This window comes from Mastigoproctus giganteus, chromosome 11, assembly GCF_048544385.1.
Source record: "Mastigoproctus giganteus isolate SK-2022 chromosome 11, ASM4854438v1, whole genome shotgun sequence".
Lineage (NCBI taxonomy): Eukaryota > Metazoa > Arthropoda > Arachnida > Uropygi > Thelyphonidae > Mastigoproctus > Mastigoproctus giganteus.
Window position 1 is genome coordinate 60999292 of NC_143585.1, and position 20484 is coordinate 61019775.

A 20484-nucleotide genomic window follows, 5' to 3' on the forward strand; every position below is an offset into this window, starting at 1 on the left:
TTATAAAAAAGAATTTAAAACTAACAATCAGCAGAACAGCACATGTGCACACTTCTTACATAAACAGACAAGACATACAGAAAACTTATATGAAAAGTATTTTTGTATTGTAATGATCTAATGATAATTTTATATTGTAGTGGCATCTCATCACTGGGAGGGCAAGTGCACATCAGTAATCATTACAGCTCCAGTTGGTTAAAGCCAAATGATGCTGTAACCAAATGAGGATGATTATGGAAGTTACCCGATGGCTGAAAGAAAATTTCCAGACATCTATCCTGCGACCACCTTTCCTCAATTTGAATTCATGACCCATCATGTGGATAATCTGAGCAAGGGCAAGGATTCCCTCAGCATTTGAGCTCACAGTCAAAGTTTAAACATCTCAATCAAATCTCCTTGCAGGTACCTAGTTTTCTGCTGCTGCAGAATAAAAGGGTGCTCTGACATTTTCTGGTAAGAGCACCCTTTTGTTCTCTCTGACTAATCTCATTGCTCTTCTCTGTACCCATTCAGACAAATCCACACCCTTCCTAAAATAAGGTGTCCAGACCTGTATACAGTATTCAAGATGTGGCTTAACCATTGCCTTACAATGGGATAATCACCTCCTTATCCCTGCTGTGTATATCATCAATAGAACCCTAATGAGCTGTTCTATTAGCCTCTTCACTGCTTTGAGAACTTTGTTTCCGACTGCACAATTAACCAAAGATTGTTCTTTTCATTCTCCATTACTCTGAGTGTGATACCACGCTATGTTAATCTGGAGTTACTGCTACCTTGCATTTGTCAACGTTAAACGTTAATTGCCACTTCTTAGCCAATCTGTCTAATTTTTCTAGATCAGTGGTTCTCAACCTTTTTTGTCCCATGCACCCTTTTTACCATGTTAGAATGTCATTTCCCATTTCCAAGATTGTCTGACTCAAAAAGTGCATTCCAAAAAGATAAAAGTGAAATATTTATCTTTATTTTTAATTTAATATGTGACATCCAATAAAGTGTGATGTCCTCTAGATTATGTACAATCTGGTGAATTGTAGTTTGTAGAAAGATCAATATTCCAACAGTTTGAATCTGTCAATCTGTGGTCCCAATCCCCCCTCCCCTGGTTGAGAACCCCTGTCCTAGATCTTTCTGAAGTAGCATACCCTGATTACTGTCACTAACCACCCAGCCAAACTTCGTATCATCTGTAAACTTAGACATTAAACATCATGTGCCTTCATCGATATCATTAACTGGAGGACTCCACTAACAAGCGGAATCCTCCAGTTCTGAAGTAGCATACCCTGATTACTGTCATTAAGCACCTCGCCAACCTTTGTATCATCTGTAAACTTAGACATTAAGCCTCATGTGCCTTCATCAATATCATTAAAAATATAGAAAACAACAATGGATTGCAATGTACACTGAAGGACTCCACTAATAACATTAGTCCAAGAAGAACAGCGCCTACTGATAACTACTCTCTATCTTCTCCCACAAAAATCCCTTTATCCATAGCACCAGTTTGCACTTAATGCCACACTGCTCCAATTTGTATAAAATTTTATGGGCAACAGTATCAAAAGCTTTTCTGAAATCTAAGTATAAGATGCCAAAATTATTTTCTGCATCTAGTTCCTTTGTTACTGTGTCACTATCCAACCAGATTGGTCAGACAAGACTGTCCCTTAATAAATACATGCTGTGACTGCAGTATAAATGCATTCCTGTTAAATGGTTTTGCATTACTTCTTTAACTAGTGACTCCATTATTGTGCCTGGAACAGAAGTCAGGCTAACAGGTTGGCAATTACTCATGTTGCTTTATCTCCCTTTGTGAACTGGGGATACATCTGCACATATCTAGTCCACAGGGACTGGATATGTGCAGGGACCTCCCCTGAATCCAAAAATTCTCTCATAATCATACCTAAGAGGAATATTTACCTCTTTTTCTGCCTCCCTTAATATAACTGGATAGATATCATTCCCCCCATGTGCCTTTTTTACATTTAGCTTCAGCAATTTCTCTTCCACAATCTTTAGTTATCTCAAAATCATTCAGCTTCTTGTTAGAATTTGATACAATTCTGGCATCACTAAAAAATTGCTCATGTGTTTGTACACGTAGATCCAAAATACCTACTTAGTTTTTCAGCAACCTGAGCAGAGGCATATGATGCAAGAAAGCAAGCTAATACAGCATCAGCCAAAAAAAAAACACTTCCCAATTCACCCGTACATTGGTTCCAAATGTTTGTCTAGTTCTGCCTTGAATTTATTTAAGCTAGCAACTTCCACAAAGACAGATGGAAGTGTTTTCCAGCAATCAACTACTCGCTGGCTAAAGGAAAATTTTCACAAATCTATTCAGCAACTGTCTTTCCTCAATTTCAGTTTATGCCCCTTCAGGTTTGTAATCTGAGCAAGAGGAAGGATCTCAACAGCACTGAGCCTGCTCAATCCATTCAAGGCCTTATACACCTCAATCATATCGCTTCACAGGTGCCTAGTCTCTAGATGCTGCAATTTGCATAACTTAAGCTTTTCTTCATAAGAGCACCCCTTTGTTCCCCTCACCAGTCTTGTTACTCTTCTTTATACTCATTCTAGCAACTCTACATCCTTCCTAAAATGAGGCTTCCAGACCTGTTTTGGGAAGGATGCAGAGTTGCTAGAACATTGCATCAACAGTTAAATTGGTCACCTAAGTAAATAGTAATTGCTGCTTATCTTTGTATTCTTTGGCAGAGACTTCTAGTAATCTGCCTTAGTTTTGCCTAATCTTCTTTGTGACTTGACTGCAGACTAGTTTATATGAGGTGTGGCAATAAAGTTCCTGTACTGGTAGTGTTGAGATCATGTTTGATGAGTTTGAAAATAAATGATTGATTTGATTTGATTTGATTTGATTTTATTGGCGGAAAAACAACTAAGGTTATACTGCGCCAAGAAAAGAAAAGAAAAGAAAAAAAAAAAAAAAAAAAGAAAAGAAAATAAATGGGAGTGATACATTGTAGTTCTAACTTCCTCCAACAGATAGTGATACAAAGTTTGTCCAGTAGGCTGACAGGTTGCAAGAAGCAAAAAGTTTCATAGTAGCATTAATGTTCTATGCCATGGTTTTGCAATGGAGCACCGAACGAATATTAAATTTTGCTTTAAGCTGGAAAATCGCAACAGAAACATATGAAATGTTAAAAGCAGTTTATGGTTTAAGTGTGTCACGGTTGAGCAAACAAAGAACGTCATCATGCTAAGACTTCATCAAACAATCCTAATTTTCTCGACTGTATTTTCAGAGCATGCAGTGAACTTCAAAATTATCACCAAAGGACAAAAAGTTTCGTTTACAGAAGTCTAGTAACACAAGGATGCTGATCATGTTTATTGGCAAACGGCGTGATTTACAAGGAATTTGTACCTAAAGAGGAGAGAGTTAATGCTGTGTTCTATGTACAAGCATTTCAAAGACTATTGAAGCATATTTTCTGGGTGAGGCAACAATTTCAAGAGAAAGGCAGCTGGTTCATTTTGCATGACAATGTCCCACCCATTCCACACTTGTTGTGAAGGCATTTCTGATGAAATATGGTACTATACAAATCAACCATCCACACTACTCTCCCAATTTAGCACCAGCACACTTCTTCCTCTTTCCCAAGATGAACACTGCACTTGGAAGTTACATTTAAAATAGTTTCCGTTGAGCGAAGAAAATTTTCATATAATGAACAGATTAGGAGAGATTAACTTGGTATGCACTGTTCGCATTTCTGGTATTTAGGTAATTAGTGCTGCTGCACGAATTAAGAGAGCTAAAGGGATTAGCATTGTATAACTTGGTGATACCTGGTAAAACCTCTCTGACCACCTGTCGCACATACAGAGAAGTTGCGCTGGTGAAGAGTGAGCAGTTCAAGGTGTATTCCCAATGGGCTCTGCTCTGGTCCACCTTCTACTGCAGTGGTGTCCAACCTTTTCCCGTACAGTGGCCATATTCAAAAAAAAATTCAAAGTTAGATTTCTTTAGTTCCATATCTGGTTGCATGTAAAAGTAAAATTGAAAATATTCGAAACTTTTATTAAGTACAACACACAATTACATTTACTGAACAAAACATTTAATGGGAAAATTTTTTTGATAATTAACAAATTTTAAAATGCTGTTTTAGTTCACTTTCCTCGCGACACTGCTGTGAATCAAATGTAAGCGCCCCCCCCTCCTAGAATTAGGAGAGAGTGGTTTTCTTTTATCCCGACAAATAATCATCTGTTGTTTCGCGGAAGTGCGTTATCCACATTTTTCACTAAATTTTCCCGATCTCTGTTTACATGGGCACAGTATCTGAATATCCAACACTGACATTTTGGACAGTTTCAAAAAAAAGAAAAGAAAAAATTCAAATTTAAGGACTAGCAACAATACCGATGACGAGAGAAGGAAAACGAGGACAACAAAGATTTTAATTCTTCTAAACATGAATTGTTGCCATTTGGTGAAAACGAAGTTAGAAAATTGTCAATTAGGTTACAGTTAAATGCAATTCGTGGATTTCGGGGATACCTAATTGATAAGAAGGTTTCAGAAGAATTGAAGCATTTGATGAATGCTCTGAGTACGATACAAATTTCGTTGAGTGAATGTGAACGAGGATTTTCACAAATGAATCTGATTGTCAGCCCAACCAGCGCTTCGTTGATGACAAAAACAGTTTCTTCACTTAAGTATCTCTTCGTAAGAGGCCCACTGCTGACCTGCTTCGATACAGCAAAATATGTCGATTCGTGGCTGCTTCAGAAACTTCATTCAGCAGGAGACACAAAATGAGGAAGAAAAGAGGTCAGCATAGGGTGTCCGATGAGAACTTAATAAAAATTTGGAATATTCCATGAAAACTTTATTATGAAATTATTTTTACTTATTTTACTTATTTTTTTAATATACTTGAATAATAAATTTATGCTTAATAAACTGTGTTAATATACTTAATTTGTTATTCTTAGTCTAAAAACATTACTTCTAAAGTAACAATATCAGGAAAAAAAAATTTTTCGAGTACTTTTCACATCCTTTTAATTTTTTTCATTTTTTCCGGATAGCAAAGAATCAGCACCAGCACCTATTTTTTTTCAAAAAAAGCACTCCCTACCAAGTATAATTTCACTGACACAATCTGAGCAAATACTGACGTCAGAAGATTAAAAACAATAATCCCACCATGGGAAAGAAGACTAGAAATCTCACAGATAATCCTATTTTGCATTCTCTTAATGCTAAACTTGTAATGAACAACAAGAGGCAGTGTAGGATATGTTAGGATTGTCTGGTAGGTAAATGGACAGTCTGTGTGAGGTTATTAGTAATGGCAAAAAACCCAGCATTCTGACAAGCTGGGTCTTTCTGAGTAGAAAATGGGAGCCAGCTGGGGAAAGCAGAGTTTTAAAGAAAGGAAATGAAAGTGTTCCAAGTGATATTAGTGGAGATGGGAGAATGACAGAGGCAGTAGATGAATCTGACAAAATGGGGTAGAGAGATTTTAAGCCATGGAAGCTCGAAAAGAGGTGATTCCTAATTACTAAGTCTCTGACAGGGAATATCAGAGAGGACACATGCACAAGTACCACTTTTGAAGTGAAAGGGATTGTACAGCAACTAATTAAGACAACTGAGATGAGCAGGTTGAGGCACTCGATAACTGGAATTCTGTCAGAACGAAAGTAATAGTAATAGTAGTAGAGGCATGTAATGCAAGAAAGCAAGCGTATGAGCTTATGTAACTCAGCCAAAAAAATATAAATAAATAAATTTTTTAAAAAATTCACACAACCATTCCCTCTAAAAGTTCGTCCAGTTCTTTCTTGAATTTATTTAAGCTATCAACTTCCAGAACGACAGATGGAAGTTTGTTCCAGCAATTAACCACCTGCTGGCTAAAGGCAAATTTCCACACATCTATTCTACAATTTGAATTCATGCCCCCCATAGGTTCGTAATCTGTGGAAGTGGAAAAATCCTATCAGAATTCAGCAGCATGCTCAATCCATTCAAGGCCTTATAGAATTCAATCAGATCACCTCGCAGGTGCCATGTCTCCAGCCGCTACAATTTGCAGAATTTCAGCATCTCTTCGTAAGAGGATCCCTTCATTTCCCTCACCAATCTTGTTGCCCTTCTCTGTACACACTCAAGCAAATCTACATCCTTCCTAAAATAAGGCCTCCAGACCTGTATACAGTACTCAAGGCGTGGCCTGACCACTGCCTTATACAGAGGGACAATCACCTCCTTTTCCCTGCTAGCAAAATTCCTGTATATCATTGACAAAACCCCATGACTTGCTCTGGCAGCCTGTCTGCATTGCTCAGAAAACTTCATATCTGACTGCACAATTACTCCTAGGTCTTTTTCATTTTCTACCACCTTAAGTGTAGTTCCACACAGTTGGTATGTTGCTCTGGGGTTACTTCTACCCATATACATTACTTTGCATTTGTCAATGTTAAACTTTGGTTGCCACTTCTCAGCCCATCTGCCCAAATTTTCTAGATCCTGTTGCAGTAGCACACTGCCATTACTGTCATTAACAACCCTGCCAACCTTTGTATCATCTGCAAACTTCGACATTAAACCTGATATACCTTCATCAATATCATTGATAAATATACAAAACAAGAGCGGACCCAACACCAAACCCTGTGGGACTCCACTAATAATATTAGTCCATGAAGAGCAGCACCCATTGATTACCACCCTCTGTCTTCTCCCATTCAACCATCCTTTTATCCATTGTAGCAACTTACCCTTAATACCATTCTGCTCCAATTTGTACAGTAGTCTTCCATGTGCAACAGTGTCAAAAGCTTTCCTGAAATCCAAGTAAATGATATCAAAATTACTTTTTGCATCCAGTTCCTTTGTAACCACATAGTATCCAATCAAATTTGTCAGACAAGACTTTCCCTTAACAAACCCATGCTGTGTCTGAATTATTGCTGTAGTCTTGCATAGATGATCCTGTAATACATCCTTAACCAGTGACTCCATTATTTTACCAGGAACAGAAGTTAAGCTAACTGGTCTGTAATTACTCATGTCACCCTTCGATCCCCCTTTGTGAATTGGGGATACATTTGCACATCTCCAGTCCGTGGGGACCTCCCCTGAGTCCAAGGATGCTCTCATAATTATGGCTAAGGGTTTGCTTAGTTGCTTTGCCGCCTCCTTTAATATAACTGGATAGATCCCATCCATCTCAGGTGCCTTCCTTATGTTTAACTTCAACAATTTCTCCTCCACTTTGCTCTCAGTTATTACAAAATCATTAAGCACCCTGCTACAATTTGATAACCTTCTGCCATTTTCAAACCTTAATAACTCCTCATGTGTGAATGTAGATGCAAAATACTCATTCAGTTTGTTTGCTATCTGAGCAGGATCATCAACAGTCGAACCATCGATATCAAGTGGACCAATCAGATTCACCCCCTTCTTTTTAGTGTTTATATAAGTAAAGAAATCCTTGCTGTTTTTCTTAGCATCTTTTGCCAAAGATTTCTCATAATCTGCCTTCGCCTGCCTAACCTCCTTTGTGACCTGATTACAGACTAGCTTATATCTGCCATAGGCTTCTGAGTCGCTTGATAATTTATATGCATCCCATGCATTTTCCTTCTCTGTCACGAGTCTCATTAGTTCATTTGATAACCATTTAGGCCTAAACCTTTAACAATATTTCTTAATAGGTATGAAACTTTTAGCAGCTTCCACGATTAATTCCTTGAATGCTTCCCACTTAGAATTTACTGTTGGTAACATCATCAGTTGATCCCACTGTACAGAATTTAAAAACTTTCTGAGACCACTGTACTCACCTTTATGGAAGCAAAAACCCTTTCCTTTACCCCTGATGGTAATTAAATCTTTAAGTAAATCCCACATCAGTACACTGTGATCACTGCCACCTAGTGGTTCCTTTATCTGCAAATTCTTAATACACGAATGATCACTGCTGATAACCAGATTACCCTCTCTGGTTGCCCCTCGAACATGCTGCTGCAGAAAACAATCATCCAATAAATTCACAAAAGTCTTACTAGTGTGTGAGTGACCAATCCACAAGTTCCAGTCAATATCTGGGAAGTTAAAATACCCCATTATAAGACATTCTGATTTACTAGCCCACTCTATTTCTCTGTACAACTGTTCATTGTACTCATTCAAGTCATTAGGCCTATAACACACTCCTACTCTTATTTTTGCTTTCACAGTGCTTATGTCACACCAAACTGACTCAACAGTGCACTGTTCATCTATATCAACTGGATGCACTACTTTTGATTTTATGTTTTTCTTAATTAATGCCTCCTCCCTTCCTATCCTGTCTCCTTTCTGTACACACTAAACTCCCCAAATTCCAGTTCTGCATTCCTTATATCTGTGTGTACAATCTGTACAATTATGTACAATCTGTGTGACACCACGTCTCTGCTATCCCAACAATATCCGCCTTTGATGTCTTGACCAACACTTCAAATTCATCAAATTTATTTACTATACTTCTAGCATTGGTATACATGCAAGTATACATGTATCTATTCTTATTATTAGTTACCCTAACACATCCCATATACTCACCTGTTTCACGATGACTGCCATCAGTCCCTGAAACCTCCAACACCCCTCGCTCCATCCGCTGCTTATTCTAATAGAAGTAGTGCAAGAATCACCTTCACCTCTGCCTGCAGCTACTTTTAACCTTTTAGTCTGTGAATCCTCCCAAGCTAGAAGTTTTCCCACCCACCTAACACTGCCTCGATAGCATCAGCAAATATTCTTGCACCCTTTCTATTTAAATGTATCCCATCCCTGTAGAAGCAGTCTCTCCTGTACATAAAATACATTCATGGTAAAGTTCAGGTAATTTATCATGATATACACGACTGTCTGTTAAACTCACTGGAGATAGCTATGTAATTAATAAACTACAAAGGATGAAATTAAGGCCTGCACTTTTTTTTATTTTTTAATATTTGCTATACCCCTAATTAAATCCTTAAATATGGCCTTTTTGAAAGAATAATGATGAAGATCACTTGTATATAATGATTATTATCAAAAAATATATGTAGAGTTACCAGGGTCAGTTGTACAATTAGCAGTTTTCTACAAATATCTATGTGTGAGATCATAAATGACTGTACGATCTCTCTCTGCATCAAATGAAATCAGAGAATATCAAGTCTTAAAAAAGTTTAAACGAATACTTTTTATGAACAATTCATATATACTTACCTATGTGATAGTCAGTATATGAAATATTAGCACCCTCTGCATATCGAGCTTCTAATGTAAAAGGTTCTGTTCTGAAGAAGGTGAGCATTTTTGAAAATGGGATTTCGTGATAACGAGTGAATACTTCCATTTCCCTTTAAAATAAAGTTATATGTTACGTGTGAAAAAACAAATTATTATTTTTATACGTAAAATGTATAGAAATTATTTACACTTGTTTATGCACTATTTTATTAATCTAGAATAAAAAAGTTAGTCTTTTAATGTTTAGATAACAGTAATACATTTGGAGATAATATGTGCTCACTAAAGAGTGAGCACATATTAATCCTGGATAAATAAACCTAACTCATTTAGCATTCCACAGTTATTTACATTTCCTCTGTTAAGATTAATAAGTATGAATAATTTAATTCCCAAGTGATATGATAAATACCTGCTACTGATTTTTCAATGGAAAAAGAAAGAGAATGATTTATTTCAACAGATGCACAGTCAATACATGCTGAAATTACTACTACAATTAACAGAATGGTCTCTCTCTCTCTCTCTCTCTCTCTCACACACACACACACACACACACACACACACACACACACACACACACACACACACACACACACACACACACACACAGTCCTGAATGGGTTGAGTAGGCTCAATTCTGATGGGATTCTTCCTCTTGCTCAGATTAAGAACCTGAGGGGCATAAATTCAAATTGAGGAAAGACAGTCACAGAATGAATGTGTGGAAATTTGCCTTTAGCCAGCGGGTAGCTGATTGCTGGAACAAATTTCCATCTGTTATTGTGGAAGTTGACAGCTTAAATAAATTCAAGGAGGAACAGGACAAACTTTTAGAGGGAATGGATGTGTGAAATGTTTTTTTTGGCTGATGCTACATAAGCTTGCATCACATGCTTCTACCACACACACACACACACACACACACACACACACACACACACACACACACACACACACACACACACACACACACACACACACACACACACACACACACACACACACACACACACAGAGAGAGAGAGAGCGAGCGAGCGAGCGAGCGCTTCTTTGGTTGCTTTTATGAGACTAATCAAAGTGAAAGGAGGTTTGTTTAAATGGTTATGTTATGTAAGGATATAATAAAACTTAATAGGTGATAAATATGACAAAGCAGAGAAATTTTTGGTAGCCAAGGAGAGCAAATTATGATACAATCATTACGACATAAATGACAAAGAAAGTAATGCCAAGAGGAATAAATATATTCACTTTAATTCAAGTTTCTATGTCGTCAGTAACATATGTATGTTTATCACTTTGGCATCATCTTCAATCCCTCTAAATCTAAATATTTTTCTTTTTTTTTTTCTTGGTTAAGCTTGTCCACAATTTAATATTTGTTTATATTGAGTCCTAACCATCTCAGTATAATTTTGGATAGTGTAAAGTGTGTTAGTTGTCTGACGGCACCAGGGGTTTCCCCCACCTCCGTGTTATGTACTCTGTTTGTGTAACACAGAACTCTGTGAAGGCCAAAGGTTAAAATTGTGTGGGGAATGGTTATGTTCTGTTGTTCCTTTGATCATTTAACCATTGGGACCCACCATTACCCACACTTAGCCCCAAGGAGGCAGGTCAGGCAACCAGTAGAGGAATAATTTTGGACAGTAAACTTTGGTTTCATCTGGACTGTAATTAGACTAGGAGGTCTGAACAGATCATCAATAAGCATTCATATCTAGTATTAAAACAAGAATTCTTTGCTAATGTCTTTGCATCTTAATCAGATTTCTTGTAACTTTAGCCAGCCAACATGATTTTCACCTCCATTAATACATCAGCTGTTTGTAGTCAATTTTTATATGCAGATTTCAAAAACAATTCCTAAAATTTCATATCAAGTTATATATACAGGTTTTTGTGTTTACTCATAGCAAGGCGATCCTTGTTTACAATGCTATGAAGACAGCAGACTTTCCCCCTCTCTTCAGATCCTTTTTCATAACCACAGACGAAGAAGAAATATCATACAATCTAAGAAATGAAGCCAACCTGAAGATTTTGCTTTTCAGAAAAGCCATAGGTCAGAAAAGCATAAAATACAGAGGTGCTAAAACCTGGAACAAACTTCCTGCAAAAATCAAAAATGTCACTTCACTAAATCAATTCAAGAAACTACTAATTGAACACATCACCAGGAATGTCTGATTCAAATTACCTTCCACTCAACTCCTGGATTTTAAAAACACCAACATGGAAATAATGTACAAATGTTAAAAGAAGCAGTTGGAAAATAGTTTGTAAATTTCTGTGCATGTATCTCATCATTTTTCTTTTCTCTCCTCATTTAATTGTAAAAATGTTCACAATGATGTTATAAGTAGTGATGCTTTTTGAAGTCTTCTGTAAAGAAATGTACAAAAAAAAACTCCAATTTATTTAGATCTTTCCTGTTGAACATTACCTGTACAATTTCAGAACTGTACATTTTTCAACTGTATATTTGTATATTCATAATTTTTAAGGGAACACCCCCTAAAAAGCCATTGGTTTATGTGTTCTCCCTCCCTTTTTGCTGTTATCTCCCAAAAAAAGTGTAACATAAAATAGGGATAAATAAATTATTACTATTATAAGTATACTGTATATCTTACTACAATTTAGAGAAGTAGATATGACACTGATCTATCGTATTATGTACAAATAATAATGTTTGTATGTGCTCACAGATGGCAGTAATGTGGGGAAGGGTTATCATGTTCTGCCTTGCACCTCTCTCTTTCGATAACAAAAAGATAGTTGTGGTGTGAGTTGTAGTTGTGATATATATTTACTGATGCCTAAAAATTAAGATTAAAAGCGGTTTTACTGCACAGTGGAAATCCATTCCCATCAATTTTGCTTGAAAGAAACTATGTCCAAGATCTTGAGTACAATAAAGTACCATGACTTTGCTTGGAATGTCTGTGGTGATCTTAAGACAACTGGATTACTCACTGCTGTACAGGGAGGTTTCACAAAATACTGTTTTTTTTTTTTTTTTTTATGTTTATATGAGGGAGAGGTAATAAAAAATATGTTATGCTTGTTGAACCAAAAGTTCTTCCATCTCTGCATATAAAGCTTGGATTAATGAAGAACTTTGTTAAAGCTCTGAATAAAGAAGGAAGTGGTTTCTGCTACCAAAGGAAGTATTTCCTAATTTAATATATATATACAAAACTGAAAGAGGGAATTTTCACTAGGCCTTAAACAAAAAACTCCTCAAAGATGATTTATTTGAAACAAAGCTACAGGATATTGAACTAGCAGCTTGGCAATTGTTTAAAGCAGCTGTGCATGGATTTCTTGGAAGGGAAGATAATTATGAATCTCTTGTGGCAAAATTTACTGAAATATTAAGATACAAGCTGCTGAATGCCTCTGAAAATTTATTTTCTTCATTCTCATCTCATTTTTCCCCCCCTCAAAATTGGTTGGTTGAATTTTGAATGGTGTATTGGCAGCTTAGGCCATAATGTGCCAAATCAACAAAATTTGTTAGATGTAAGCAATGAGCAAGGGGAATGAGGCCTCCAGACCTGTACGCAGTACTCAAGGCGTGGTCTGACCATTGCCTTATACAGAGGAACAATCACCTCCTTTTCCCTGCTATCAAAATTCGTATATATCATTGACAAAACCCCATGACCTGCCCTGGCAGCCTGTCTGCATTGCTCAGAAAACTTCATATCTGACTGCACAATTACTCCCAGGTCTTTTTCATTTTCTACCACCTTAAGTGTAGTACCACATAGTTGGTACGTTTCTCTGAGGTTACTTCTACCCATATGCAGTATTTTGCATTTGTCAAGGTTAAACTTCAGTTGCCACTTCTTAGCCCATCTGCCCAAATTATCTAGATCCTGTTGCAGTAGCACACTGCCATTACTGTCATTAACAACCCTGCCAACCTTTGTATCATCTGCAAACTTCAACACTAAGCCTGATATACCTTCTTCAATATCATTAATAAATATACAAAACAACAGAGGACCCAACACCGAACCCTGTGGGACTCCACTAATAACATTAGTTCACGAAGAGCAGTACCCATTAATTACCACCCTCTGTCTTCTCCCACTCAACCATCCTTTTATCCATTGTAGTAACTTACCCTTAATACCATTCTGCTCCAATTTGTACAATAGTCTTCCGTAAGTAAATTGCATCAAATAATAATGATCGTAATGATTACTGTCACCTTTATCTAAATGTTTTTAATGCATGAAGAGTCACTGCTGATAGCCAGATCAGGAGTATGCTGGTATAGAAAACAGTCACCCAATAAATCCAGAAAAGTTCTGCTACTGTATGAAAGAACAATCCACAAGTTTTAGTCAATATGTGGAAAGTTAAAATCTCCCATTATAAGAAAATTTTATTTCCTGACTCATTTTATTTGTCTGGATAGCTATTTATTATACTCATCAGTCATTTGGCCTATAACATACTCCTACTCTCATTTTTGTTTTTCCAGTGCTTATATCAACGCCAAACTGACTCAACATCACATTGGCCGCCCATGTTCTGTGTGCTTCTTCACCAAGAGCATAAACCCACCCTTCCTGTCTATCCTTTCTGTACACATTATACTCACTATATTAAAATACTGCATCCCCTGTATCTCAGTAGTACCATGATCATGACATCCCAATAATAAAGTGGTTAAGTTTTAAATTGTAGATAGGGCACTGCATACTCCCAAAATGGCATGGCAGAATTTAGCTGTAATTTTTGTGCAAACTAAGTGCATGCAGAAGATGACTGACAGATTCTTAAATATTTAGCACTGTTCTGAATAGGTTTCCTGTTCGAAAAATACTACCTTAATTCTTAAACACAATTATATAGATGAGAAAACTGCAAACTTGGGGATATGCAGACTCACAGATTAATAGCAACCACAGGCAAAGGTGTAAGTAATACTTGCACTGCTTTTATTGGAACATGCAGCAGCCTGAAAGCAAGGTGTCAGGGATTACAAGGCCTGATGGAATTCTTCATGGAAAAAAAAAAGCCATTAGATGGAATATGTTAGGGTTAATAAGAGTAAAAACATGCGCATGTATACTTGCATGTACACCAATGGAAGAGCATAGTATATAAATCTATGAATTAGAAGTACTGGTTAAGTCATTGAATATGGACATTGTAGGGATATTGGACACATGGTGTCACTCAAACATAAGGGATCAGAATATGGGGAATGTGTACAGAAAGGACAAGAGTTTTGCTCTTAGTTAAGAAGCACATAAAATCACTAAGGCAGTGCATCCAGTTGATATGGGTGACCAATGCAATGTTGAGTCAGTTTGGTGTGACAAAAAGCACTGGGAAAACAAAAACTTGATTATGAGTGCATTACAGGCTTGGTGAATTTGATGAGTACATATGTGTTGAAGTTTGCCTTCAGCAAGCAGGTGGTTGTTGGATCAAGCTTTCATCTGTTGTTGTAGAGGTGGGTAGTTTTAATAAATTCAAGGAAGAACTAGACAAATTCTTGGAGTTCAGTATCCTTGGATGAGGTGGTTTTTTTTGGCTGATCAGCCAAGAAATGGTTAGGCCACATCTGGAGTACCCTTCCTAAAATTAGGGTTCCAGACCTCATTTTAGGAAGTTTATCCATTTGAATGGGTGCAGAGAAAGGCAATGAGATAAGTGAGGGGGAAAAAGAGGGTACTCTTATTACGAAAGGCTTCAGTTTTGCAAATGATAAGGAATATCATAATAGATATCTGCGAGATCTGACTGGGGTGTTTAAGGCTTTGAAAAGACTGAGTAAGCTAAATGCTGATAAAATCCTTCCTTTTGCTCAGATAAGAAGGAGAAAGATGATTGCAAGTCAGATGTGTGGAAATCGCTTTCTGTGGAAGTTGCTTTATAAGCTGGAACAGGTTGGAATCACTGGGAAAATCCTTAGATGGATAGCAGAATGGCTTCAGGGCAGGAGGCAGAGAGTTGTGATAAATGGCTATTCCTCAGATTGAGTTGATGTAAGAAGTGGGGTTCCCAAAGGATCAGTATTAGGACCACTGTTGTTTTAATTTTCATAAACGACATTGATGAAGGGATAGAGGGCGTGATGTCTAAATTTGCAGATGATGTTAAAATTGGTAGAGTAGTTAATGATCATGTCAAGCTGAGCTTCTTCAGAGAGACCTGGATAGACTTCAGGAATGGTCAGAAAAATGGCAGCTATGCTTTAATCCAACAAAGTGCAAGGTATTATACCTGGGAAACAGTAATCCCAAAATAACTTATTCACGTGGTGGAGTTCAACTAAACCCAGTACTAGAGGAAAGGGACTTGGGTGTTATGATACAGTCAGACATGAAATTCTCTGAGCATTGTAAACAGGTTGCAAGGAAGGCCCATGGTTTCCTATTGATGATCTATCGAACTTTTGCAAGTAGGGATAGGGACGTGATAATCCCATTATATAAGGCTTTTGTTAGACCACACTTGGAATATTCAAGTATGAAGACCACACCTAAAGAGACATCGAGCTTCTTGAAAGGGTGCAAAGACGGATAACTCGCCTGGTGAGATCGACAAAAGGGCATCCTTATAAAGAAAGACTTTGAATATGTGGGTTGCAGAGTTTGGAAACTAGACAGCTTAGAGAAGATTTGATTGAGGTGTTTAAGGCTCTGAGAGGCATCAGCAAAATGAATGAGGATGAAATTTACAAGATTATAAATGATGCTAGAACTAGGGGACATAAATTCAAGTTGGGGGGGGGGGGGCAGATGTTTAGATTGGACTGCAGGAAGTTTTATTTTAGCCAGTGAGTTATAAATTACTGGAATAAGTTGCCTACATAGGTGGTAGAGGCTGACAGTTTGGGGAAATTCAAAGGTCATCTGGATAGTAACTTCAGGTGAGGGAAATGCATAGGATAATAGGTTTAATTTCCTTTTCTTTTATTAATTATTAGTTTTTTTTTTTTTTATCATTGTTTTATTCGGTTTTTTTTTGGCTGGTGCAGTATAAGCCATAGGCTTTCTTGCACCATGTGGCCATTACTAATACTAAGTTGGTGGTGGTTCTAAAATTTAAGGAAGAACTAGACAATTTATTAGAGGGACGAGACAGGTGGTAATGCGGAATTTTTTTTTTTTTGGGGGGGGGGATCTTTATAAGCTTGCTTGCGTGCATCATTTGCTGCTACTAATACTATTTAGCAAGCATTGTGATGGACATGTTTCCTGCTTGTTTTTTGGAGTTGGTTCTGAGTAACTTGTACGAAGTGTATAACCGAGCCTTAATCTTAAACTTCCAGAGCCTATTTCTCTATAGCTTCTCCAGATAACTGGCAATATTTTTATCTTCTACTTCTTTGAATTCTTTTTGCTAATGGGCAAAGATGCAACATCCAAAATATCTGTAGAATCTCTTCCTGCTAAATACGCTTTTTAAAAACGGAATCCTGTCTATCCATTATTCAGATCAGCATTCCTTTTTAATAGTTTTTTCATCTAGTCCCATGTTAATAATAACAGAATTCATACTATGAAGCTCATTTAGTGAAACTGGGACCTAGTCACATCATATGGAATAACTGAAAACTACGTCAATCTAAGGAGTTTCCCTGGCATATTTATGTTTCTTTAACAATTTATTCAAATAAATACTATAGAATCTTATTAATACAAACTTGGTGTATACAAAAAATATTAAGATTATAATTCTTCTATTACTAGTTTATGATATGAGTTACATATATACTATACTTTCAATTCAATTATTTTGTTTCTTTTATTATTGTTAGACAAGGCTTTTGCTATTATTATTTTTATTTCTTATTATTCTTAGATATATGTACCAACAAAAAAAATATAATAATAATTTAAATTTGACACTTTTGGCAGACCTCACTGCTACAAACCTTTTTATTACAAAACATGAAAATTTATGTCCCTTGAACTTTTATATGAAGCACATATTCCCCATGAAAGGATGGGCTTTTCTATGTAAACTTATTCATTTATTACAAAATTTGGTTAAAGTCCATTTTCACCCCATGAGAAGTAAATAATTTTATTTTGTAAATTTAATACAAAGCTCCACATAACAGCTGCCGTATCATCACCTGTGACAGCCCTGTGTTTCTTGGAATACAGCACTGACTTGTTAGAATTTACTTTTATGTAACCAAAACTACTTTACTTTACATAAATATGCTTTGAAAAACATCATTAGAGTCAGTTGCAACTGTTAAGGCAGGTCTATAAGAGCCTTATTTTATACTTATGATCTATTTTGTGCCATTTTTATCGGAGCTGTCTTTTTTTTTTTGGCACTTGGTTTACAAAACCTATGCTTTTATTAAAACTCTTTTAAAAATCAATTGAAACTCTGTTATGTTAAGCTTCATCTAGCAATTATGGTAACAAAACATAAGCGCAGAGAATTAAACCTGGAAATAAAACTGAAAATTATATAAGATGAAATAAAAGAAAATGGACAGTGCAAAGGAATAGGACAGAACAAAGTAAAATGGACATTGCAAAAAAAAAACAACATATCTTTACCTACTTTATCCACAATACTGAATAACTGAAAAAAACTTTTAAGTGCAGGACACTGGAGCAGTATAAAAAACAGGAAATGAATTCGTGGTGCAAAACCTGAGGAGTTTGAAACAAAACTTTTCAAGTGGTATCAACAAATGCGTGCATCAAATTTGCAAATGTTAGATCCAATTTTGTTAGAAAAGGCTAATTATTTAGCTCAGCAACATGGAATTAGCAACTTCAAATGCAGCAGTGGCTGGCTCCAAAGATTTAATATAGAAATAACTTAGGTTTGTGAAATGTTTGTGGCAAGTCTGGATCAGTTGACAAAGAAAAGGCTACAGACTGATTATGTTCTGTAAGGTCTATCCATGAAAAATATGAGGTAAAGGATATTTTTAATCTTGATGAGAGGGATTTACTTTATAATTTGCTATTTAGGAGTCTTGTAATGGTGGAAAATTAAGCAAACAAAGAATCACCTGTTCTGTTATGCTGTAATGCAGATGGCAGTACAAAGTTATGCCTGTTTGTGACTGGCAAATTTTCTAAGTCAAGGTGTTTTAAAGAAGTTAATCAACTTCCATTCTATTATGAGGCCAATAAAAGTGCTTGACTCATGGTCAAAATTTTTCATTCTTGGCTACTGAAAGTGGAAAGAAAAATGGATTCACAAAAAAAGGGAACATTTTGATGATTCTGGATTGTTGCACTCTACTGGGACTCTTAAGTTGAAAACTACATGCAGCCTACGTATAAAGGCATTACTTTGTATTTATAACTTTAAGAGAGCATATAGAGCCTGCCTGATAAGGTCTTGGATGCTATCCATAATCTTATTATTGCTTGGGACAGTATTGCATCAAGTGTAATGTGAGGTAAAGGATATTTTTAATCTTGATGAGAGGGATTTACTTTATAATTTGCTATTAATCAACTGCTTCAGAAAGAGAATATTATTGAAAAACAAGGTCCATCAGATGAATGTGATAGCAATGTTGAGGAATGGGTGAATTTGAAGGAGCATAAGGATTTTGTTGGAGAATTTGAAGAGTTTGTTAAAGTGGATGATGAAGTTGCTACCTCAGCAATGCCTAACACCAGAAGAGCTGCTGAGCAGCAAGAAAAACAATGAAGTTTTTGTTACCAGTGATTAAAGTGAAAATGAAGAAGCACAGATGCTGCCTTCTAAAAAAGATGGCCAAAATGCATTGAACATAATAGAGAGTGTGTTGGCCTGCACTTTATCATGATTCTGGAGATGTCAGAGATTCTGTTTCTTTCAAGTTTAATGGACAATCAGATTTAGGGAACAGGTCTTACTACTGTATAGTCTGTTAAATCGATATTTTACCATACTTGATTAACCAGACAGAAATGTGCAGTTCAAAACAATAAAGAGAAAATGTTTGAATTAAATATAATTTACCTTGCTTGGTTCCAATTTCCCATACAATCCTCAAGTGACAGGGCATCGACAATTTATTCATCACTACTACTAGAAACATTAACATTAGCATGTTTCAATTGAAACATGTTTCTGTTTCAACTGAAAATAACACTTTTGTCACTATACAACAAAATTAAATCAGATTCTTAATCACATGTCTAAATTCACTTCTAACACAGAGTATAAAATATTCTATGACTTCATTTTGAAGAAAAACAGCTGCTACCTGCTGAACAGCAATTGAACATAAACATTAGTAAACATATATTTAATTTTTCATATTGTTTATGTGAACAATCTGAAAAATTAAAAATAAACTGTATTAGCAAGGATTTGGTATAAACTTACCCATTTTCTCTTTTACTAATAGTCCATAACAATTTAATTGGGTAGAGTTGACAATCAGAAACTGCAAATTCACGGACTTTGAAAGTCGGTGACAACATTGCACACTATCGATAACAAACATGAATTGTATCACATATATATAATTCATGATGATATAGCTTGTAAACAAAGAATGATGTCATAAAATTTTTATCTTAATTATATATAGCAAAAAACCTGCTATTTAAACCTAGTGAGATCTGCAGATCCCAAGTGCATACACTTTGTGATCACTAAATTATGATCACCCTCAACCATAATGGACTATGCTATGTAACTCACACTATAAAAAGCTGAACAGCTTAGTACATTAGAGCAGTGGTAATTTGCATCTGGTTGTGTACGTCAAAGTCATAAAATAGCAGTTATGGGAGTAAAGATATCAGGGAGTTTCAAAAGGGCATGGGAGCTCATGCATCGGGTGTTTCATATATGAAACAGCATGTCTTGTTGGTTGTTCACGGCATGCTGCAGTTAAGGTGTACAAAGAATGGCACTGAATGAGTCAAGCCACTTCCTGCCAACAGAACTGTGGATGTTTCTGGTAAGCGAAGGGTGCAGTGTTGTACGGGCTCAATGGCAGGTCACCGTGCGACAAGTGACATCACAATACAATATGGGGACTGCAAGAATATCCAAAATTATGGTGCATCACACACTCAGACATTCCACAGCAGATGACCCAAGAGACACCCTCTCCTCACTGCTGATCGTCAATGGTGAATGTTGTGGTGTCAACAACATATTGGTTGGACAACGGAGCAGTGGAAATAAGTGTGCTGGTCAAA

The 20484-nt window shown here is 36.4% G+C and overlaps 1 protein-coding gene across 4 annotated transcripts in view; it reads right to left on the reverse strand.

Moving 5' to 3' along the window:
• LOC150078048 (heat shock 70 kDa protein 4L-like) overlaps nt 1–20484 on the reverse strand; it is a 215676-nt gene that overhangs the window by 65154 nt on the left and 130038 nt on the right. For all 4 annotated transcript variants that reach the window (XM_090385252.1, XM_090385251.1, XM_090385254.1 and 1 more), the window contains exons 9-10: nt 19658–19761; nt 9293–9426 (exon numbers count right to left, since the gene is read on the reverse strand). In XM_090385252.1, the coding sequence (XP_090241378.1) occupies nt 9293–9426; nt 19658–19761 (238 nt within the window). The remainder of the gene's footprint in view (nt 1–9292; nt 9427–19657; nt 19762–20484) is intronic.